Genomic DNA, 24,348 nt, shown 5'->3' on the forward strand with positions numbered 1-24,348 from the left:
CTGCTGAGGAGGGAGCTCATCCAGTAATCTGAAGGCAGCCATCATGCTAGCACAAGCCCTATACCCAGGCCCTCCTAGGGAAGGGAATGAATGGAATCTTGCTTGGCACACCAGCTTTAAGAGGTTATAAAACCTCTCTTTTGTAAAACTTCAACATGTTAGAGCTTTTAACAAGGGGTGTACTGTGTGTAGGGGCTCAGAGCATTTAAAATTTTCAAAGATAGATTAAAGAAAGAAAGCAGACATAATGACTAGAAGTTTGGTTTTAGCTAGTGAAGTCTTATATTCAGCTATTTTCCTATGTACATTAGAATGAATATAGACTTCAGTGGCTATTAGAAGTACTAATTGATGGATTATTAATTTAGTATTTTTGCCTTCCTTTTTTTAAGCCTTAGATTATTTTGGAAAGTAAAATATGCACAGGGGTAAAAAAAAAATTCAAAGAGTAAAGAAAGAATATACAGTAAAATGTCTCCTTCCCATTCTAACCCATTCCCTAGGTCGCTTTTCCAAGAATGAATTGCTGTTATCAATAATTCCTTGTGTACTCTTCCTGAGTTAGACATAATATACTTGTAGATGGGTTTTCTATGTCCCTCCTCCCACCTCTCTTGCCTTTAAACACAAATGATAGCATACTATACACACTGTTTTGTCTCTTGCTTTTTGTATTTGGTCTCTAGATCATATAAATACTTACCTACCGTGTTTTTTTAATTGCTCTGTAGTTTTTCGTTATTTCCTTAGAGACACAATGTATGTTTGTTACAAGAGAATTAGAAAGTAGAGAATAGTGCCTCCCAGTTCCCAGCCCCAAGGGAGTCCCAGTCCCACCAACCAGAGTCACACCCACCTCTCCCTCTTCCATATTCCCGTAACACATCTGTATCTGCCATTAGCCTTTATGACTTCCAGGCCCTGTGAAATAGGTACATCCCGGGCAGGATTCTGCCTTCTGCATGCCAAAAGGGGGGACACTTCCTGGTCCTTTTGGACCACTTTTACATACAAAGAAATCTGGTAATTTATAGTAGTAGATTTGTAGCTGTTTAACTTTTTACTTTTTAGACTAAACATAAACTCGTTCTCTACTCCAACTCTCATGCCCTTTTGTGAATAGTAATAGAAAAATAAAAACTTAAAATTACAGTACCTATTTTGAAAAAAAGTCTTAAGGATTGCACACTTGAACAGGTGTCAGATTACTTCATGTGGTTGGGCTTTGTTGGGCATCTTTAAGATTGTCAGTAAGTAGATACTGATTTATTGAGCTCACTATTGTTGGGCTAAGTGCTTGTAGAAGTACAGTGATCAAAGACCTGGCTGTAGAGAGACTGGCTACAGAAAGATGCATATAGATTACTTACTAAGTTGGAGATACGATATAAGCACAGAAACCTGAGTGAGTCAAAAAGAGGCTCACTGGAAAGGGGACATTTGAGGATTAATAAATTTTCACCAGGCAAAGAGGAAGGGAGGAAAGGAATCTCAAGCAGAAGGAGGCACAGACAAAAAAATCACGGAAGCAGGAAAGTGAATTGTATGGGACTGTGAGTCATCTGACAGAGTCCGCGCACAGTAGCTCTGCTGTTGTTGAGATTGTTGAGTGGTTGTTCTTGTTAAAAGATCTGTCTGCCTCCTGAAATGAGGAATAAAATTTCTCGTTTTGGTTATTCTAGAGGTTATCCTTAACTCTGAGCTACTCTCTAGATTTTTCAAGACCTGGTTCTGTCCTCATCCTTTGACCTCAGGAAAGTCACTTAACCTCTTTGGGCCTCAATTTCTTTATTTGTAAAATGGAAATCATAATAATACTTCATAGGATTATAGTGAGGATTAAACAAAACAATAATGGCCTTATATTGCCTTATTTTGTTAAAGTCATAATACTGAGCGGCACTGGCCACCAAATGTAGGATCCATATAGTGCTGAGTACTTTCTTTTGGGTTAAAAAGAACATCTCTTCAATTCCATTTCCGTTGGGTTTACGTCTTTTTTTCTTTCCTTTCTTTCTAAACTTGAAACACCGTGGGCTTCTGGAGTACTACCGCCTTGTACTTGTTCTTTTGAACAACTGCATAGTATTCAAAATATGAATGCACCATAACTATTGGACATTTTAGGTTGTTTCTTTACATTTGCTTTTACATACAGTACTGAATAAAATGCATTTGTTGTACATGCCTTCTTATGCATATGTTGGGTGATAAAGTGTGCTTACCTGGTTTCTTTTGGGCTTTACAATACTGCTAACTTCATGTAAAACTAGCCAGTTTTCAACCAACCACCTTTGTGTGTTTGAACACTTCATCGCCTTTATTTTTTGTGGTCTCTGCCACAGATCAAGCATACGGCAAGTATTTAACTCACATATTTGAATAGCCTTAGGAAAACTTTGGTCTTTTTTAGTTGTTTGGCCTCTGGAACTTGTGGACTTTGTCATTATGGAGGGAGGTCTGTCAATATTGTAACTAGAAAAGGTGATACTGGTCAATTTGATGCCCTTTTAAAAAGTGACTGATAATATCTAGATTAATAATAAGTTTCTATATGAAAATGAATATCTGTATCTATATGCATGACTGGGATATGCTGTCCACCAGAAATTGACACATTGTAACTGACTATACTTCAATTAAAAATTGTTTTCTACTTTTATTTCCCGATGAATCTAATAATCAGAAATCTCCTTTTTTCTACTTTGTATAGCTCATAACAAAATAGTAGTGATTTTATGGCCAGTCTACTTAGTAATAATTTTCTAACTTGTTTCTTGATGAAAACTAGTAATCAGAAATCTCAGTTTTCCAACTTTATATCATTTATTAAAAGGTTACTTGAAAGAATAGTAATACTAAAGCAACAGGGTCTCAGTGAAAAGTCACATGGAAAAATATACATCTGTGATGAGTTTAGCCTTCTTTGCATTTAATGAAATTGAAAATGACCCACTCTGTTCTGATGGAGCTTGCAGAGTGTCCAAAGGTAATGGTAATTTTAATTTATATCTGAGGAACTGTAATCTGGGGGAATGCTTTCTGACCAAGACTACTAATTCTTATCTCCTTTGTAGGAAGAGAGAAAATTTTCAAAGACTGTGCAAAGGAAGGTGCAGAGCAGTTACCTGCACTCTCTTCTGGAAATTGGGGAGCTGTTGAAAAAAAGACTTGAGACCACAAAGAAACTAAAAATTTAAGTTAGTGTGAACCACAGACACTGATAACTCTACAACAGAAAATGACATCATCTTCCCAGGCAAAAGCTACATCTGGTTGACCATCATTTTAATCCAGAACTTCCTCATAAAATGCATGAAGGACTTTGATCGTGAATTAATTTTTTAGGTATTAAATGTATACAACTGATTAAATTATTGTATATAAACCAGAAGCAGGACCCTCATCTGGGTTTGACCACTTTTTATACATGTTCATATGCATATGGCAGCCACAAGAGAACCCAACTTTTTCTCTTCCCTTCTATCACCAGAAACATCTGGTGGGGAGGAGGGGTCTATAAAAGCAGCAATAGAAATTAAGCGTAAAGCATCGACCTCAGAGCAGCTGAATTGCTCTACTGTTATAGCATAGGGCGTTTTGGTCTGCTCCTGGAGCCTTAGAAAGCAGAAATAGAGGGGGCCCGTGACTGGGAGCAGGCCTTCTTTCCACATTACCAGTTTAGTTTTGAGGCTTCCTCAGTTGCTTGGCTCCCACAGAACCCAAGGCAGGTACCCAAAGGGCCTCAGGTGAAACTTGGCATAAGCACCTGCCACTGAAGGGCGTCACTCAGAGGACCACAGGCCCTCATTTTTCAGCTTAATAGTCCCAATGGCCGAGACCTCCCCATCTTAGCTCCTGTGAGAGTAAATCACAGATAGGCTTCAGTTAACTTGCAGCTGTTTGGAGGGAAAAGTAGTGCAGACCACTTGTAAGCCTGCTGAGGATTAGCTTGCTGTCTTTCATTTATATGGGAAAGATGCGAATCACTGTTTTAAAGAATAGAGGTGTACATAATTTATGCAGGCAAGTCTACTACCAATGTCATTGGTTTTGTGAGATATATATATATATATATGTATATGCTTTTACATATATATGTCTGTTTTCAAGCATGTATACATGTATGTATACATGTATGTATACATGCTTGAAAATAAAGATTTAATACTTTAGTGTTTTTTAAGTAGGGGGTTTGAGAAGGAAGGAAGCAAAGAATATATTATGAAATTAACCTAGGTTTTAAGTTTTAGGCTGGCCAAAAAAAATGTTATCCATTGGGTTTGAGGTTCAGTTTACTTTTTTCAGACTTGAGAATTATACCAGGATGGTGTTTACATTGTTCGCCTGGAGCTCCCCAAGACTGCAGCTTCCAGAGGTTGGTCTGACAGAAAAGATAAACATTGCTCTTGAAAATGTTACAGTTTATACAGTTATTTTAGTAACTTTTATGTTTGAATCTGTGCTTCTGTTTTTGGTCTTTGTTACTCAGATACCATTAAAGTTAGTAATTCTGTAAAAACAAAGAAATGAATTTGATGAGGAAATTCAAGTGTCTGATGGAGGATTGGTCTCAAAGATCTTCAGGGTCCTTTCCAACTCACTTATCCAGTGAAATGTGATACTTTTTTCTTTTAAAGCAACCAAAAAAGAGCTTGGAAACTCTCTGTATGCAAAGCAATTGTATTTTGTTCCCATCACCTTGACTTTCTTAGATTCATAATTTGATATAATTAATAACTGTCTCAACTTCCAAGAAAACTTTGTTCAAAATTAATGAATTACCTGTTCAAAATAAGACTTGTTGGAAATCTTAGTCCATCCAGGAATTTGAAAAAACTAGTTTTGATGTAAGTTGGCAGCCACAACTATCACACCCCACCCTAAAAGGAAGAACTACCTTGAACAAGATGAACTGAAAATTCTGATTCCAAATCTAATTTAATAACAATATATCATAACTTCATAAAATGATGGCCTATTTAAATGGAACTTTGTGTATGGGGGTAGGGATGTGTGTGTATGGCATGTGTTCTTAAAATGATGTTTCTTTGAATATCCAAAAATACTGTACATAGAAATAGAAATGCTCTTTGAAATAAGTCTATCAACTGACCATGATCAATCTAGCATATGTGTGCTCAGTAGGCTGGGCTTGGTCCTCAGGGACAGTGTGTGACTCCAGTGGTCTACCTAACTAGTCTCTTGCCTAGGGGCATCTGGGTCCTTTACTGGTTTTAGTGACAGATAATGTTACATCAAGGTTATGCTTCCTTTGTTACTTGTTGATTTTCCTACTAAATGTAGCATTTCAATTAGATCCAACCTCTTACATTTTGAGATAATTGTAAAAAAGAATGAAATTATGCAAAAATGGCCAATATCTTTTATTGATCTGTTCTTTTGGAAACTGTCATGCACTATAAATTGTGTACAGTTAATATATATATATATATATATATATATATATATATATATATATATATATATATTCTTACATGAGTAAAAAAGCACCCTCTCCAGCAATTTTATGTCATTGGTATTTGAAGAGAATTCCCAAATAATTCATTGCTGCTGCTGCTGTTTTTGGTTTGTGTGGGTGTTTTGTTTTGTTTTGTTTTTGTGTGGTAAATTGATTATTTAAAAACAAAAAAAGGAAGAGAAAAACACGACTACTGTTTACAGACTGAAAAATTACTGCTTTTTATACTACTGAGATCCTAAGTTGACTCTCAAAAGCAAACATTTGGTTTAAATCACTTATCTGATACGGATAAAAGGTAGAGAAATTTTTAGTGTTCTCCACGTAATGGAAAATGTACAAATGCCTAGCTGTGTTGCCCATCAGTTTTGTATATTTTCATAATTTTAATTGTTCAAAATTGCATTATATTTTGCAATCACTATGTTCAATCTTGATTTGTCTTTCATTTTACCTTTTCATATAAAAAGGGGTTTCAATGTACCTACAGCCTTGTTACTGAAACTCTTCCTACTTTTTGATGTGATTTATTAATATGGGAAGTATATATTCTTCCTTCTTCAGAATTAAGTGAAGCATAGCAAATCTACTTTAAACTAGATGAATTAATTTTATAAACACTTTCATTTTGAGTTGGCATTTCTGCCTGGTTCATTCTTGTTCGGATTCCTAGAAGCCACAACCTTTTAAATGGTATAATTCATCCCAATTTTGTATTGTTACATTCTTCATCAAAATGGTAATATTTGTGAATTTAAAATTTTTACTCCAAGGCCACTAGACCGTTTGTTTAAAGTACTTTGTGTGCTAGCATTCATTAATTCAACATATATGTATTAAGCACTTATTTACTATGTGCCAGTTTCTGTTTTAGGCTCTGCCGATATAATGGTAAACAAGACTCTATAACCTAGTTAGTGAAGGAGGTGAGGGAAGAGACAATAAATACCAGTTTGTAATTAAGTCCTGACTAACGTAAACCAGCGTATGTGATAGGTGGGGTCATGAGAGGACCCCTTGAGTGGTGCCATCTGACCTGAATGATGAAGAGTCAGCCATGGAAAAAAAGGAACACAAGTGCAAAAGGCAGGAAAGTGCTGAGCCTGTTCCAGTGACTGAAAGAAAAGGCTCAGGTGCCTGGGACTCAGTGAAAGGAGTGGCGGGGGATGGATTAGGACAGAAGGCAGAGTAGAGATTAGAACAGTCAGTCACGGTTTGTCACCAGGGGAAGGGAGATTTCCAAATTTAGGGGTAAGTTTAATCAGAGGACTTCAGACAGGCTGATGACATGATTTATCCAGGGGTATGTGAGCCCAGAGGTGGAGATCAAAAGTTTCTTCAGACACAGAACACAGAGGAAAGAGGAGCTGTGTATTTTTCCTTTTTGTCCTGTGATAATTAATGGCCTTATCTGAGCCCTGAAAAAGTTAAGTTTTTGCCTGCCTCTTCAGTTATGAATTAACTCCACTCCAGTATTCCTTTTTTCCTTTAACAAAAGGTGGACACTGCCATTTTCAGCTTTCCCCGAAAGGCGGGCTCAGGTTTATACTTTTTCACATTCCTTGTTTTTGGGATGCTGTCACTGCCTCAATGCAGACATGTATTTCATAGTAGCAAGTAGAGGATAAGCAACCATGTGCCAAATGCTTATAAAAATTATTTGTGGGATACCTACAGCAGTTTAAGCTTGAGGAGCACACAGCTCGTTTTTGCACCCTCAGCTTCCATATATCTTAGTAAAAAGGGGCCCCAGATGATGTTTTTACGTATGAGAAAAAGAGTTACTGGAGATACGGCTACTAAGACCATCCATCCAGTGGGGTAGTTATCTGGATAAAATTCAAACTCTTAAGCATTGATGAAATTAGCTAAAATGAAACAAACACACCCCCCCCCCCATACACCATCTCATTCTTTGTCTTGATGGCCATGTTCAAATTCTCAGATTCTATCTTGGTTCCCTATTAAATAATTAATCTCTCCTGAAGCAATTCTAATGTTTTTGTTGTTGTTTGTGGCACCAATTACCAATGACTATTTGTAAATTAAAATTATTATTGGCATTATTTGAGGTAACACGCAGGTTCCTTAGAACAGGATTCTTCATGTCGGATCCAGGAGCTCATTTGCTTCAGTTTATCTGGAAATTCCCTTAAAATTGCATATTCTTGATCAATTCTAGGAAGCCAGTCAGTCCACAGCCTTCACTACATACTGATTAGTAGCATTTGAGTCACAACTTTAGTAACTAGATGCCAAGAAGTAGAGGAAAGGAATCCATGTGACGTGTTAGGGAAGATTTTTATGTAGCATATGCAAATCACTGCAGACTCTAAACTAGAAACAGGGCTCATCTTTAATGGAAAATATTTGATGCAAAGAGCCTCTAATGCATGATAATCTAGTCCTGCCCAATAGCCCATTTCTTCAATTCAAGACCTGAGGCTTATAAATTATGATACCCAGATGGATCCATCCAATGAAGTGCCCACAGATGTGCTGCCACCTTTCTTTCCTCTTAAAATTGAGAATCAAGATGAGACCACATTCAGGGACTGGATGCGAGTCGAGTTCTTTCCCTACCTGCCATTTGTCTTATTTCCACAAGACAGTGAATACGTAATTCTTTGGAAGTGACCCTGTTTTAGATAGATGAGAAAAAAACTAGAAGAGCTAAAGCAAGTTTACTAGTGAGAAGCATCCAAAAAGATCTTCCAGATTTTTCAGTTAGAATTGAAATGAGTAGGGGAAATACTGAAATTATTGGGCCTATTATACATAATAGTTACCCACTTGTCAAATGTTGAGTTATCTATGCTGGTTATGGGCAGGTGTTTAGGTCTGAACATCTTTTATCTAGTTGGTTTGAACTGTTAGCCTAAGGTGCCACAATTTTTTTGTTGTTCCATCCAATTCAATACATGGATTTTCCTGCATTTTTTGTTTCCGGTGATTTTAACTGCCCAATCTGGCTGAAGCAGAGCAATGTTAACAATTTAAGATTTTATTTGCCAACTCTGCTCAAATTTCTTTGTGTGGGTGTAATTAAACATGTTTTGGGAGCTGCAATTTGGTATTTTCAAATGGTTAAATAAGAAAGTGTGGATGTTACTGTGAAGCCTACCATTACAGGTAATTGTTCACTCTTAAGAGAGCTGAAAGTCAGGACAGTGCTCTCCCTGCTCTGCTTTTTTAGTAGATGGTACTTACTGAGTAAATGACAATGACAAAGTGACTTAGATGGACAACAATCCCTTTTCAAAAAAACTTTCAAATTGGAAACCTCTTTAAAAAATCCAACTCTTGAAGAAAAAACCTATGAGATTATATTGGTAAAAGTAAGAATTTGCTGTATTTATCTCATGGAGTATGGAAAATAACTATCCTGAGGTTAATTAATGTTGCAATTCAATTTTAAGGTCCAGAAAATGGACAATGCATTTTACTACCCACAGTCAGTCCACTTGAATCTGAACACTAGTGGAAAGTAACAAAAGTAGGCCTTGAGCTGGGACTAGTTTCCACAGTGTTACCAGGAGAGTCTGTTACCCTGGTAGAATGGAGTCTATACCACCTTAGATTAAAAAATAAATTCAAAGGAGAAAGCAGGTCATAACCCAAAGTATAATTTGTAAAGGAAAACTGAATGGCTTCAGGTCTACTTAACCAAAACACAGAAACTTTAATTGGGTCAGAATTATACCTGTCAAGAACCTGGGCAGTACACTCTTCTTTACAGCACCAATTCCTTCTGAGGGGGGAGTTCTCAAGCCATCTGAGCAAGTGTTCCAGCTATACCTGTTGCAGAGGTGTCCCAAGTATGGTCACATCAGCATCTATATCTGGGCATACTCAGATTTCTGGCTTAGTGCCACTTTTCCTGTCACTCCCTTATATCCCAGGAGGGTCTCACAGCCAGCAGGTAACTTACTCCCCACCCCCACCCCTACCCTGGAAAACCCTGGAGTGCCTTTTTACAGCTCCTCCTTCTCAGCCCCCTTCTTCTGGAAGGCAGTCAAGATATTTAAGCTTTTCTGGAGCTCTTCCTTCTTCCCGTCGCTCATCTTGTTCTTCTCAATCAGCTTGGTGATCCGGGTCATCTCTAATGCTGGGAAGTCCTCACCTTGGTCTAAGATCTTTCCCATGATCTTAAGGTATTGCTCGGCCCACTTCTTCTCAGTCTCCTTCACACTAGTGAGGTTGTCCTGCCCCCGCTTCAAGAGGGCCTGGCGGGCCTCCATGCCAGAGGCCTTGATGAACTCCCCCGCAAGGCTGTCATATGCAGGTAGGCAACCAGGCATACCTAGGTAGACCCCATGTCCTTTTAGCCAGCGCTGGATGGCTCCAACCTTAACTGCCCCACTGTACAGGACTGGGTTCTCAAAGTCCCCATCCTGGAAGAGGTAGAAGACGGGATAGTTCTCCTTGTCCAGCTTGTATTTCTCACTCAGCTCCATATTCAGCTTGTCACCGTAATCTATGAACAGAAACCAGAAATGAGGAGCAAGGAAGGCGGGGCAGGAGACTGCTATGAGACCTATCAGAGCTGAGGGGAAGAAGAATCTTCCTGGCTGTCTGAATTCCTCCTCTGCTACTTTCTAGCCGTGTGGCGTTAGTCAAGTCATTTAACCTCTGAACTTCATTTTCCTCATGTGAGAAAGGGGAATTCTGAATATTTATTGCATGCCTGCTATGTGCCAGGGACTGTGCTAAGTGCTGGGGCTTAGCTGTGATTGAGAGTATTAAGCAATCTGACCTCAAGGGGCTTATACTCTTCGAAGGGTGAGGAGAGAAAATAATAAGCAAACAAATGAATGTAAGGGATTAGTGCCCTGATGAAAATAAAACAGGGTGGTAAGACACAGTGACTGGGTAAGACTGCCCACTTCGGATGGTCATGGAAGGCCTCTCTGTGAAGATGACATGAGCTGAGGGACCTGAATTTGAAGCCAGGCAAGTGAAGATGTGCAAAGTTTGTCTCAGGCAGGAAGGATAGCAAGAGCAAAGAGCTCTGAGGCAGGAATGAGCCGGGTTGTATTTAAGGATTACAATGTGTGGTCTGGCTGGAGCTTAGTGAACACATGGTAAGTAACAAATGTCGTTCCTATACAAGGGCTGTTGGGATGACCCAGTGAGGGGAAATGTGCACTCAACCTGGCAGAGTTAAGTGCTTAATACGTGGTAGCTGTTAGTATTTACTATGTCCTTCCCAACAGGCAGCAACAGCCCAAGGGCTGATACTGACAACTGGTTTCTTACACCTGGCCAAGAAGAAATGGCCAAAACCACTTATGACTGGGTAGTAGTATAGGAAGTGTGGGGTTCCAATCCCAGTTCTGTTACTTTAAACTCTGTAATCTTGAGCAAGTTACTCTAAGCATCCGTTTCTTCATTTGGGGGTCACAGAATTTCCTTCACAGAGTTGTCACAAGGATGACATACATGTAAAACACTTAGCACAGTGGTCTGGCACATAGTAAACATTTGAGAAATGCCAGTTATTATTATTATTATAGCCCCCAAAGAAGTGGACTCACAATTGAGTCAGAACTGATCAACTGCCCTGGAGGAGGGTGACAGCTATCTTCTACCCAGGGCTAGACTCAGGAGCGTACTAGGGAACTGAGGCATCTCAGCTGGGAGGAAGCTGAGAGGGAAGAACCTACCTCATATAGGAACACACACTTAGGTGTTCTGAATAACCGTGTTTCTGCCCCACTGTCTTAGACAAGTCTTTTATGCCCCCTGAGCTTCAGTTTTCCTCAAGTATGAAATGGAGATAATGCATGTGGTTCCTCAGACAGGGTTCAGGTGAAGATAAAAAATGCAACAATTATGTATATCTTTATAGACTCAAAAACCACTAAATGTTGGCAACTGTATATTAAAGTTGTCAAGATCATTGAGAGCTGCCCTTGGTTTAATGGCAGCTCTGGTGGATTTGGGCTAAAGCCCAAACCTAACAGTTTTGGTACAAAAGGGCTGAAATGAAGATGGAAGAACTGACTGCACCCCCTCTGACCACAGTTCCCTGCAAGGAGAGCTCTAAGTTCTCACAGTAAGTTTGATGTCAGTGTGGGTTGGAGGGTGAAAGATGGTGAATTCCCTTCCCTCAGGCACTTGCAAGACCAAGCTGAGGTTCTGTGGTCACTGAATTTGTTCAAGCTAAGCTTCCTATGGGTACCAGATTCCTTGAGAGGACATGACCCCATTTACACTGTGTGTGGCTCAGACAGAAAGGCACTAGGTATCCCCACTACAAGTAGGGAAATAATTCCTAATTTCCTCCCTCTCTGCCCTCCCCAGTTGTCCTGGATTTGTTCATACCTGAGATCCCCACCTCTGCCACCAAGAGATCATCACTGGAAGCCGAGTTTTCAGCCAGACGCTTGAACTCATCCTGCTTCTCACCGTAGGGGTACTGGGTGTCGAACTTCACCAAGACGAACTTGCTTTTGGGAATAACCTGAGGGCGTATAGAGCTGAGCAAGTTGGGGTTTCAGGGGCCTCTGGAGCTAATTCTCTTTCCCAAGGGACCCTTGTTTAAGAAACAGAGTGGAAACCAAGCCCACAAGGGAGACAAGCTCTTATACATGAATATTCATTCATTTACCCATAGATTCATTTAACAATTTTGTGGTGCCTGCTATGTCCTTGGTACCCCACCAGGTCCTTGCTCACATGAATCAAACTGTATGGAATAAACAAAACTCTAGATGTATTAAGGCCTTTTCCTCCAGTGGCCCTTTTGGTAGGACTAAGGAGACACTACACACTATGCTGGCCCCTGTCATGCCCATCATCCCAGGGGGCCTTTCTCTAGCAATGAACTAGAAATCTGACCAAAACCAATCAACCAACCAACTATAAAGGAGTTAGCACCACAGAGGACACTTTGGCTAGGGAACCAAGAGTTTGAACTCTGCAATTTCAGGGCTCACAGGAAGTTGCTGAGAAGCCAGGCTTGGGACAATGTCCTCTCCCTAAACCACAGTTCCCTTTAGTTAGATCTCTAGGTCCTAAACTGTCAGGGTCAAGACAATTCAGTGGGATTTAGTACACTAACCATGCTGTGCAACCATCACAAATATCTAGTTCAAGAACATTTTCATGACCTGAAAAGGAACCACGCACGTATCCATTAAGCAGTCATTCCCCAGGTATCCTTCCCCTAAGCCCCTGGCAACCACTAATCTGCTGTCTATCTGTATGGATTTGTCTACTCTGATAGACTTATACAATATGTGACCTTTTGTGTCTGGCCTCTTTCACTTAGCATAATGTTTTCGAGATTTACTCATGTTGTAGCAGGCATCAGTAATTCACTTTTTTATGGCCAAAGAAATATTCCATTGTATGGATATATCATATTTTGTTTAGCCATTCATCAGTTGATGGGCATTTGGGTTGTTCCCACCTTTTGGTTAGTTGTGAATAGTGCTGTTATGAACATCTGTGTACAAGTTTTTCTTTGAACACCTGTTTTCATCTCTTTTGGGAACATACCTAAGAGTGGAAATGCACGGTCATACAGCAATTCTATGTTTAACTTATTCAAGAATTCCAAGGGCTTCATTTTGATGGTTTCTCCCAATGTACAGATTATTAAAATTATTAGATAAACTGCTTCTGGTCACTAGCACTGCCTCCCCTGCTTCTACAATTTTTTATTTTTCTTTCTTTTTATTTTTGTACATATATATTTATTAAAGTATAGTCAGTTTACAATGTTGTGTCAATTTCTGGTGTACAATTTGGAGGGGGTAATTAGATTTATTTATTATTGTTATTTTTTTATTTAACTGACGTGCTAAGGATCAAACCCATGACCTCGTGCATGCTAGGCATGTGCTCTACCACTGAGGTATATACCCTCCCCTATTTTTCTAATCAAAGTCATCACTGCCAGTTAGTTTTTCATTATAGGCAATCACTGTCATAATTAAGTCAAGCTGACGTTATTCCAGCTTTTGATATTCCTTGTTCCTTATTGTGTGTTGATGTCCATTTGATTTTGGGTTTTAAAAAATATTTAACAGTGTCTAGGGACACAAGGGAAGAAAAAGGGACCAGAACAGGTAATCTTTAAGTGGTCACTGACCCCAAAAAGTCTGAGCTCTGTAGGCCTAAAAAGCAGGGAAGACTTAAAAATATAAATCAGATCACATCCCTCTGGCCCATATGGCCTTATTTCAGTTCAACACAAAATCTTATTCCCACTTAGGGCTTTTTCATTTGCTGTCTCTGCTGGGTGGAGTGCCCTTCCCCTAGTTCTGTCCATGGTTGTCTTTTTATCATTCAAAGCTCAGTTCGAATATTCCCTTCTAATGGAGAGGCCTCTTCCACTCAAACCATCTCATACTGCCTCGTTTCCATCCTACTCTATCATGCTACCCTGTGCTACCTTCTTCACTGCATTAATCACTTTCTGAAATTCTTATTTGCTTGTTGTCAGTCCTCTCCACTAGAATATACACTTGTGAGAATAAGGACCTTGTCTGACCTGTTTTCTGCTCGTGCCCAATAGTGCCTGGCACACGGCAGATGCTCTGAAAGTATCTGATAAATGAAAAAAAAACTAGAGCAGGCTTTGGTAGCAGGTGCTACATGTCCTGGGGAAAAATTTTTTTAAAAAGCATAATACAGAATAACCTACCTTCAAGGGGCCTACATTTATATTATGGAATAACATTAATAACCATACAGTGGTCTAACACTGAAATAGAATTGAGAGACCTTCATCTTTTACCTTCACCTTTCTAAGGCATCAGCAAAATGGTTTTGAATGGCAAACATCTGCACAATGAATTTTCTCTTGTTCTTTTACTCAATCTGTACCTCTTAGAAATCTCTATCCTTTCCTCATCCTTGAGGAATCAGCTCCACTATAACCTATATCTAGGCAGTTTACTTCTTCACTGTACAGATGAATTCATTATTCATTTATTCACTGAATAAAAAGGTACTGAGGAACTGTCATGTGCCAGGCACTGTTCTAGGTGAATATGGTAAAGAAAACAGACATGGTCTCTTATTTCTAGTGATGGTAAAGGGAAGAAACAAAAAAAGACATTGGAAATCATAGAAAGGCAAAGCACGGAACAAGGCCTCTGGATATGGTAATACTGCGAAGCTCCTTTTTTGTTCAGTGGAAGAGAGGGAGACTTAGAATGGGACTGGAGAAAACATTTGCTCCTTCATTCAACAAGTTATTGAGCATCTTCTATGTAACAGGTAACCTGGTAGGTTGTGCACATGATCAGTGAACAAGATAGACAAAGTAGTTCTTCATAAGCACATAATGTTCTAATGTGGGAGAAGATACAATCGATAAGAAAAAAAAAATCAGTGATGAGTGCTCTATAGAGAAATCAAATAGGGTAATGTGACTGGCACTTTACGCTGGGGGAGGGGGAAATCTGAGAACGTAACATTTAACCTAAGGCTGAAAGATGAGGAGCAACCAGCTTTTCAGACTGGGAAAAGAATGTTCTAGTTACAAGGAACTGCCAGTGCAAAGGGCCTAAGGCAGTAAGGAGCTCCAAATATCCAAAGGATGCAGGGCACGGCATGAGTGCCTGGAGCAGAGGAGACAAAGAGGAGAATTGGTTAGAAGAGGAGAGGGAAGCAAGGCTCAGATCATGTAGGACTCAGGCTATTGTGTGAATGGACGGAGAGGCTCAAGACTGAAAACAGGGAGACCAGGGAGAAGGCTACTCTAATGCTAGCCCTAGACTAGGGTGGTAGCTGTAAAGATGGAGACACACCAACTGATTAGGAAATACTGCTAACGTTACAGGGCAGAGTTTCCTCTAAGTCACACTTGGTCTGTGATGTTATCCCATTTCCATGTTTGGGAGGTAGGGGTTGTCAGGTTGCCAATAAAGACCCCCAAAGCATAGTGTGCTATGCCTGACAACCAACCAGCCATACCTACACTCTTAAATTCCCCAAACTTTTACTACTCAACCATAAAAACCGACAACATAAAGCCATTTGCAGCAACATGGCTGCTCCTGGAGAATGTCTTTCTAAGTGAAGTAAGCAAGAAAGAGAAAGAAAAATACCATATGAGATCGCTCATATGTGGAATCTAAAACAAACAAACAAACAGCATAAATACAGAACAGAAATAGACTCATAGACATAGAATACAGACCTGTGGTTGCCAAGGGGGTGGGGGGTGGGAAGAGAGAGTCTGGGATTTCAAAATTGTAGAACAGATAAACAAGATTATACTGTATAGCACAGGGAAATATATACAAGATAACAAGATAACTCACAAATCTAAGTATCGGAATACTGATATGAGTTCTGCTGGACTAACTTGTAAATCTAAGTTAATTAGTGTTGGTTTGCTGTTCATGGTTTTTTGCTAGCCAGCTGGATTTTGAAAGATATATATCTGGCTTTGGAATGTTGGTTTGCTGCCTCCCTGTCTCCACTTTTGTGATAATGATGCTGCTAAAGCTGTTCCATGCCTATTGGCCGAATATCCCAAGCTTGTACTTTACCCTATAAAACCTCACGCACACGTCTTGGAGGTGCTCAGAGCTTCAGAGCAGAAGCCCCTCTGAGCCCGCCGGCATAATACATCTGAGTACTCCAGCCCTCCGAGTGGTGCTTGTTTCTTGGCTGGCCCGTCATTTCCGCAACACATGTATAATTGAAAAATTGTGCTCTACACTGGAATTTGAAACAACATTGTAAAATGATTATAAATCAATAAAAAATGTTAAAAAAAAATTTCCCAAACTTTGCCTTGAGGGAGCCACAGGTGCCAACTTCACGACAAGGAACCCTTTTGAAAATAAGAAGAGTTCAACCACTTGAGACAGATTTAGAGCTCCAATTCTTGATTTCACTTCCCAGTAATGGGTACAAATTAAACAATGAAATGACTGGCTCTCTCTCAACACTTGACTTGCTCGTCTCATAGGCAAAGTTAAAAAGGTGCCAGTGGGTAAAGACACGTGCAAGATTAGGGAGCTGGAGCTGCATCCAGCCTTCAATATTTACCCACTCAAAGGTAGGGACGAATCCTGCCATATCTCGATCCAATTTTAATTGTCACCAGGCCCAAGACATTCACTACAGGGAGGGTGAAGGGAAGCTTATTCTTAACGCTTGCACTTTTTAAGGAGACGCAAAATATCTGGACAGTGGCTGAAATCCACGCCAAGGGAAGAGGGGCGCTGAAACGCCTGCTAACAAGCCGGGTTTCCACTCCCGCCCCACCTTCCGGGTCTCCTACTTGGAACTCGAGGATTGGATCTCGCCCGGCACCGCCCTCTTCCCGTAGGTGACGCGAAGGGTTACCCGGCTCCCTCGGCTGCCTCTCTGCAGTTCTTTTGCTAAAGAGGAAGCAAGTACAAATACTGCAAAGGCAAGGGAGCGCGAGGACCCTGGATCACGAACGCTCCATGGTCATGAAATGACCTCGGCCCAGAGTCCACCAGCCCTACAGGATGGTGGGAAGTCCTGGGACCGTCGCTACAGACCACCTCCTGCCAGCTCTCGGTCCCCAGCGTCCCCGACGGGCGCGCGCTCCCCTGGGCCCTCTGGCCGCACCTGCGCGCGATGTCCCCCCCACACCATTACCTTGTAGAAAGTGATTGTATCCAGGGGAAGGGCGCCCTTGGTGTGCAGGCCGCTGCCGCCTTGCGGAGCGGAGAGCAGTAGGAGGAACAGGAGAAGGGGAAACAGTGGGGAGAGAGAAGCAGCGCGGGACATGGCGGCAGCCATAACGCCGGATTCAGGCAGTAAGGAGCTGGGAAAGCTGTAGTGGAGAAAGCGCGGAGTCGGGAGTCACGTGGCTAGGAGGGCCGACTCGGGTGCGCGCACGTGTACAGCCCTGCAGGCTCACGCCGGATTAGGGTGAGAGGGAGGGGCCACGTGAGGGGCGGGGAAATGGAGCTGTCGCGCGTGCGCACTCGGCGAAGCTCTTGCAGGCCTAGGGTGAGAAGGCGGGGACGCGTGGCGGGAGGGGGCTGCTGGGGGAGGAGGAGATGGAGGAGACTACCGCGCACGCGCACTGAGCGAGGCTTGCCCGCCGGCCCGCCCCTTTCCCGTCCTCCTCCGCGTGAGGAGCGGCGCGAAGCGCGTGCTCGGCGTCTTTGCAGGCTTTCGTTCGCTGCCTTTTCTCTTTCGAAGATGAGGAGACCAGTCGTCGTTTCTTCCTGCCTTTGGTTCGTCAGGCAGTCGGTTGGGACCTGCTGCTCCCTTCGGTTAGTCCGTCAGTGAGTCTGACTGTGCTACCACTCCTCACTCGGTTGGCCCAGTATTACCCTCAGTCAGTCATACTCCGCCCCCTTCCCTAGCCAGGACCCGAGTTGGTCAGTAAGACTCGGCTTTTCGTCAACATGGCAGTCGGGGTCGTCCTGCCCCCGCCCATTCCGATATGAGGCCTACTCAGTGGTGAGTGCCTCACCGGGGAGACGCCAGGCTCCTATAAAAACCGGCTTGCCAGAAGGCGGAGTACCCGTCTAGCTATGTCCTAGGCTACCTGAAGTTTTTTTGTCTTTGTTTTTGGGGTTTTTTTTTAAGTCTTAGTAATTTTAGTCAACAGGTGTTTGTTGAGGATATGGTTTTCCCTGCGGGAATACAGAATCGAGATGAACGAGACAAGGCTCTGTACCCACGAAGCATGATGGTGGGGGAGGAGGAGACGTAGGAACAGTGATATAACCATTACAGTGGAATTGGTAGGAAATAAGAATATATTACAGCCTCTTGAAAGCACAAATGGAGAGTCAGTCATTCCTGCTCTGGAATGTTGGGGAAAGTTATAGACAGGAGATGACTTGAATGGGATCTTGAAGAGGAGGCATTTACAAGGCAAACACCAAGGGAAATTTCTAGCTGGGGGAGAAAGCATGGTGAATCTGTGAGGGTAAACTGGGGCACGTTGTAAAGGGTGTCATCAAGCTGAAGGGTTTGGAGCCACGAGAGGTTTTAACCAGGAAAATGATGTTAGATTTGCTGTCACTCAAGAATAAACGGGATGGATTGGAAGGGAGAATGCTGAAATTAGGGAGGTTGATTGCAGTAGTCTAGGTAGGAGGGGTTAAGGGCCTGTAATATGACCTAATAGTAGAGATTAAGAGGTAAGGATGGAGTTGAGAAACTTTCATAGGGTAGAATTCACAAGTCTTGATGAACAAGTGATTGTGAGGGTAAGAGAATAAATGATATAGTGCATTTTAAGGGGCTTAGCACCAAATTAGCCACTACATGTGTCAGATAAATGTGTGTGTGTGTATAAAATCATCAATGATAACAGGATCCATAAAACGTATATATGTATGTATATGCATGGCTAGGACATTGTACTGTACACCAAAAATTGTAACTGTACTTCAATAAAAAATAAAGTTTGTAAAAAAAATAATAAAAGTTTAATTAAACTGAAAAAAAAAAAGAGAACAGGATCTAATCTTGAGCAGCCAGTTTGGATAGAAATTTTGAGAGAGAGTCTAATATATGTGTGTGTGTTGGAGAGGGTCAGAAAAATTTATTTTGAGTTTGCCCTAATGAAGTATTAAAATTTTATTTACTTGTGACTCATTTTAGAGCGGCACAAACAAATGATAGAAGTTAGAGGAGTGGAACTATCCTGTGAACTAGGATAGTTAAAGAAGGCTTCATGTAGGAGGTGGATATGGAATTAAGCTTTGGAAGGAAGAACATTTTAGGTGGAGAACAAGAGAAACGGGCAGAAATGGAAATGAGTATGATGTTTTGGGGGATGACTGGCTTGGCTTGAGGAAGTTCTCAGAACTGTAGGTAGTAAGACCGTTTTAAGCTCAGGTAGGGGAGAATCTTGAAAATCAAACTAAGAAATTTCCATTTTGTCCTGTAGTCAGTAAGGAGCTGTTACCCACTTCTGAGTATATGAATGCTTTAAATTAGAATGATTGATTGGAAGTGACTTTCTAGTCATGACTAGACTAGTTCAGAAGTAGGTTTTGAAAAAAGTGAAGGAAGTGGATTGGTTGGAGAGGGAAGGGAAATATTGGTACTTTGCCATGAATTGCAAAAGTACAGTAATTGTTTCAGTGCTTCCTTTTAATAGTGCCCTGGTCCCAGTCAGTTCCCTCATGATGTAGTTAGGTTCTTGGCTTCAGGACCTTGACAACAGTCCACATACGTAAGCCAAGTATAACCCTCCATATTTAGGAAGTCAAAATCCCACAATTGATACTGTTGTAGAAAATCAAAAGTCTCACGCTGAGTGTTGTATGGCAGAAGGGAGGAGGAAGCATCAAGTCATGTTACTTGAGTGTGCACATGACTTAGTGTACCGCTGGAGTAAGGAGGAAGGAAAATGGCATGGTCTGCCAGAACAACTAATATATAAATTCTCCCATCTTTTTTCTAACATCAGCAAGCCAGTGAACCCCAGGCTTACAGACATCTTTGCTATTTCTCATATTCACAAGGCACGTTCCTGCCTCAGAGCCGTTCTACTGGCTTTCTCCTAGAACACTTTTCTTCAAGATATTCATATGGCTGGCTCCTTCATTTCCCTCAGGTCTTTGCTCAAATGTCAGTATCCTAAGATCTACCCTGACCATCCTTAAAATAAAATTGCTCCTCCCTGATGCTTCCCTGCTTTCCAGCTCCCCTTTCTCTGTCATTTTTCCTCCATAGCATTCTTTAACTTAACATACTGTATAATTTGCCTTTTTTTCCTTACTGTTTCTTATGAGGGAAGGGTTTGTTTTTGTTTTTCTGTTTGGTTCACTGTTACAGCCCCAGAACCTAGAATGGTAGCTGGCACATGGTATATGCTCAGTAAATATATGTGCAGTGAATACATGAATCATGTCAATGACAGAGGAATATTATGTGGCTGTCTCTCAAAATTCCATTGGTCCTTTCTGCATTCTCTTCTTAGATCACATATTGTTCTTTGGAGCTATCCTATCCCTTAGAGCTAATTGTTTTTCCCCTGCAAGGTTTTGTTGATGTTAACACTAGTTCTTTTGACATAGATGTCTCAATGAATACTTAAAGCAGATTTCATGTTAAAAAATTATTATAGAAGGAAGATTTACTCCACAGTATGATTTTCTGCAAGCCCCATCCTCCTTTAAGAAGCCTTTCAATATTTAGTAACTATTTACTGAACATTTTTTATATGCCACACAATCTTCTGGGGGCAAGGCTTACACTGTTGAACAAAATAGATATGCTTACTTCAGTCCTAGTGGGGAGACCAACATTAAATACTTATACAAATAAATATCTAATTAGAAATTGTGATAATTTCTAAGAAAGACAAGTTGAGGGCCTATGAAAGAATATGATGGAAGATTAACTTGTATTGGGGTGCATGGAAAACCTCTACAAACAAGCATATTTAAGCTGATATAAGACCTAAAGCATGAATAGGATTCAGCTCTCAAGGAACTTAGACTCAAATGATGAGACAGACATTAAATAATTATACAAATAAATTTAAATTGTAGATTAATATGTATAATGAAGCATTTTAGGAAAATAAAACTATGGGCAAAGGTTCTAGGAGGAAAAAGCTTGAAATGTCCATCATGAGAGAAATTGTTGGGTAAAGTATCTTATGTGGAATATTATACAGCTAACAAAAAGGATTAGAAGAATTTGTATTAAGGTGGAGATATATCCATGAAATAATTGGTGAGAAAAGCAATGTATACAGAAATATATGATACGATTTTAAAAACCTACCACCGTAATAACCCCCATACATGTGTATATGTATTTAGGTATATTTTAATGAGCACAGAGAAAGATGTAGAGAAACATACCAGGCTTTTTGCATTAGTTACAGTGTAGGGGAGGGGAGAGAGGGTAAATTGGACTCTAACAAAAGGAAAAAAAGATTACTATGGAATAATGTTGGGCAAAAAATGTAGGATATAAAATACTAGCTGTAGAATTATTACAAATATGTAAAAATTAAATACCATAAGGATAAAGACTTACAGTAACAACAATAAATACAACTTGATTTTGATGAGATTGCAGCAAACTTTTAGATTTTATTATTTTAGACTTCTTACTTTAATATTGTTTTTTCAATAAAGTAACATTAAAAACCTCACAGACATTTTAACATCCAGCGATCAGATCATTTCAGCAGACTAGTTTTTCTTTCTTCTTTTGTCCCACTTTCAATCATGTTATTTTGTCTTATTTTATGTACTGCTGTAAGCCACCTGATGTATTATCGAGGTCAAAGTGGGATGTAAAGAAGTAAATAAAAGTTCTCTCTTACAATGTTTGTTTTACACTTTTCATTCTAAATATTACTGTTTTCAGTAGGAAAGTCAAGATATGTTAATCATTAATCATTATACCATGAATTTCAGCAGTGGGACATTTCCTTACTTTTGTTCCAAACTTCCATTTTTTGGGTAACAGCTTTATTGTGATATAATTTACCTGCCATACAATTAATCCTTTTAAAGTATAAAATTCAGTGGTTTTCAGAATATTCAGAGTGCAACCATCACTGCTAATTTTAGAATATTTTTGTCACTCTAAAAAGAAGCCTGTGCCCATTAGCAGTCACTCCCCATTCCCTCCCAAACTACCTTTCTAGCCCTAGGCAACTATTAATCTACTTTGTCGCTATAAATTTGCCTGTTTTTGACATTTTGTATGAATGGAATCATAAAATATGTTGTCTTTTGTGTCTAGCTTTTTCATTTAGCATGTTTTCAAGGTTTATCCACGTTGTAGCATGTGTCAGTACTTCTTTTAATTGCTGCATAATATTTCACTGTACCAATATAGTACATTTTATTTCTCTGTTCACCAGTTGATGGACATCTGTGTTGTTTCTACTTTTTTTCTATTATGAGTAACACTGTAATGAACATTTGCGTGGACATGTTTTAATCTCGAGTATATACCTAGAAGTAGAACTGGGTTTATACCAAGGAGCTGAGTTATAGGATATGTTTAACCTTTTGTGGAACTGACGAAGTGGCTGCAATATTTTATATCCCCACCAGCTGTGTATGAGGATTCCTATTTCTCCACATCTTCATTCATTGCCGTTGTCTTTTTATTATGGCCATCCTGGTAGGTGTGAAATATCAACTCGTTGTGATTTTAATTTGTATTTCCCTGGTGGCTTATGATGTTGATCATCTTTCCACGTGTTTATTAGTTGTTTGTATAATCTTCGGAAGAAATTTCTAATTTAAAACCTTTGCCCATTTCTAAATTGGGTTGTATTTTTATTACTAACTTGTAGGAGTTCTCTATATAGTCTGTGTACAAATCCCTTATTAGATATATGGTTTACAAATATTTTCTGTTCTATGGGGTTGTCTTTTCACTTTCTTGATGGTATCCTTTGAAGCACTAAAGTTTCTAATTTTTAAGAACAATTTATGTATTTTTTCTCTTGTTGCTTATGATTTGTTGTCATATCTAAGAAGCAATTGCTTAGTAAAAGAACTCTCTTGATGTCACATTATTTTTTTAAATTACCTTTCCCTATTTTCCCATTAACCAGTTCCCTGTTAAAGTACTGTAGGTGTTAAGAGTGAGAACTATGATCAGACTGAGTTGGAATGTTGGTGTTACAATTTGATAATTCTGTAACCATAGGGAAATGACTTCTTTTAAGCCTCAGTTTCTTCATCTGTAAAATAGGAATAATATGACTTCTTACCTCAAAGGTTGTGTTGAGAATTAAAATGCTTACATAGAAAGCGCTTGCTAATTGGTAGGTATTCTTACTAGAAATTTTCTTTAAGTACTATTTTTGCTTAACTAAAATACTTTACTAGGTAGGTGTTTTTCTTGACTTTGTATCCACTGCAGTAACTTGCTCATGGTAGAAGTTTAATGAATATCTGTTAACTTAAATTGTTTTGTAATATATGGTAGTAACCCATTACATTAAATGAGAGCTGGGATGTGTTTTAGCTTGCTAAGGAGCTAAGTAAAAAGAGAAGGGGAAGCTGAAAATAAGTATCACCCAGTTCATCATTTGGGCTTAGTTTAGCCCTTGTAGAAAAGGAACATGGGAGGATTATGTTTCCAAAGACATTTCAAAGGGGAACCACGCTAAATATACAGAAGGCAGGGGGTTAATTTAGAGAGAAAAATGGAAAAGTAAATCCCTAAATGTTGATGGGTGGCATAAGACATTTTAGAAGAGATGCCAAAAGAGAAAAGTTCTCCTGTCAAGAGCAGAAGCAGACTGATTTGCTGTGGCTGTTTTCTGAACAATTTGAGATTTGTTCTTAACTGAGACAAGAACCCTTTGTCCCAAACCATTCTCTTATGATTTGGTGAGACTGTCATTAGTCCCCTCACCCTTATTAGACAGATACATGATTAGAGGCCTCAGAACACTCCCTAAGATCTTATGGTAGGAATTTCTGATCCAGAAATGTACTGGTATTTTAATTTGTTTCCCTCATAATTTAAGCAAAGTGATTAGAGCCTACCTCCACTTAGCAATGTCCTATCTTCTACTCTATGGTATTCTTAATTTCATATGAATAAATGAGTAATATATTTAAGTTACTCAACCCATGCAAATGATATGATTTATGTTATAAATAAATATTTGTAAAATTTATGACGGTATGTTCAGATGAAAGGTAAATGTTTACATAAATGAAATGTTCTTCCTTCTGCTTTCTCTTTCCGCCAGTCTTTTTCTAAATTTTAGCAGTTCTTCCAGATAATGTTCAAATGTCAATCAGTGTATATTATTTCTATGTGCAGATTATTTGAGATTTTTGTATTCAAGCTGTTTTTCTCTACTATATTATAAGCTCCTAGAAGTCTGGGTCTGTGTCTTATTTGTCTTTATATTTTCCATAACATAGTTTTACACAAAGTTGATATATAAA

The 24,348-nt window shown here is 39.7% G+C and overlaps 3 protein-coding genes across 8 annotated transcripts in view; 2 read left to right on the forward strand and 1 right to left on the reverse strand.

Annotated features, from left to right (window-relative positions):
• Positions 1-6,277, forward strand: part of NAA25 (N-alpha-acetyltransferase 25, NatB auxiliary subunit) — a 60,745-nt gene extending 54,468 nt beyond the window's left edge. For 3 of the 4 annotated variants that reach the window (XM_031442732.2, XM_031442734.2, XM_031442733.2), the window contains one exon: positions 3,078-6,277. In XM_031442732.2, the coding sequence (XP_031298592.1) occupies positions 3,078-3,200 (123 nt within the window). In that variant the 3' untranslated portion in view covers positions 3,201-6,277. Of the gene's footprint in view, positions 1-2,836; positions 2,990-3,077 lie in introns of all 4 variants that reach the window. The other variant, XR_010378592.1, reaches the window with a different exon arrangement.
• A 2,864-nt stretch (positions 6,278-9,141) lies between these two features.
• On the reverse strand, positions 9,142-17,399 carry ERP29 (endoplasmic reticulum protein 29). The gene is made up of 3 exons (XM_010995839.3): positions 17,084-17,399; positions 11,810-11,948; positions 9,142-9,959 (listed from the first exon to the last, which is right to left on the reverse strand). The coding sequence occupies exons 1-3, from the start codon at positions 17,225-17,227 to the stop codon at positions 9,457-9,459; spliced, it is 786 nt and encodes a 261-aa protein (XP_010994141.1). The 5' UTR covers positions 17,228-17,399; the 3' UTR covers positions 9,142-9,456.
• A 202-nt stretch (positions 17,400-17,601) lies between these two features.
• TMEM116 (transmembrane protein 116) overlaps positions 17,602-24,348 on the forward strand; it is an 85,108-nt gene continuing 78,361 nt past the window's right edge. The window contains exon 1 of one of the 3 annotated variants that reach the window (XM_031442738.2): positions 17,602-17,709. The gene's annotated coding sequence lies outside the window, so the exon portion shown is untranslated. The remainder of the gene's footprint in view (positions 17,710-24,348) is intronic. The other 2 variants (XM_010995844.3, XM_010995845.3) reach the window with 2 other exon arrangements.

Source organism: Camelus dromedarius, chromosome 31, assembly GCF_036321535.1.
Source record: "Camelus dromedarius isolate mCamDro1 chromosome 31, mCamDro1.pat, whole genome shotgun sequence".
NCBI classification, from domain to species: Eukaryota; Metazoa; Chordata; class Mammalia; order Artiodactyla; family Camelidae; genus Camelus; species Camelus dromedarius.

Bases quoted from the DNA above. Each gene is read 5' to 3' on its own strand.
- ERP29 (XM_010995839.3), bottom strand. From the start codon at position 17,227: ATGGCTGCCGCCATGTCCCGCGCTGCTTCTCTCTCCCCACTGTTTCCC. The intron at 11,949-17,083 runs GTAATGGTGTGG...ATACGCCCTCAG, and splicing joins ATACAATCACTTTCTACAAG to GTTATTCCCAAAAGCAAGTT. The intron at 9,960-11,809 runs GTATGAACAAAT...TTCTGTTCATAG, and splicing joins GGCAGAGGTGGGGATCTCAG to ATTACGGTGACAAGCTGAAT.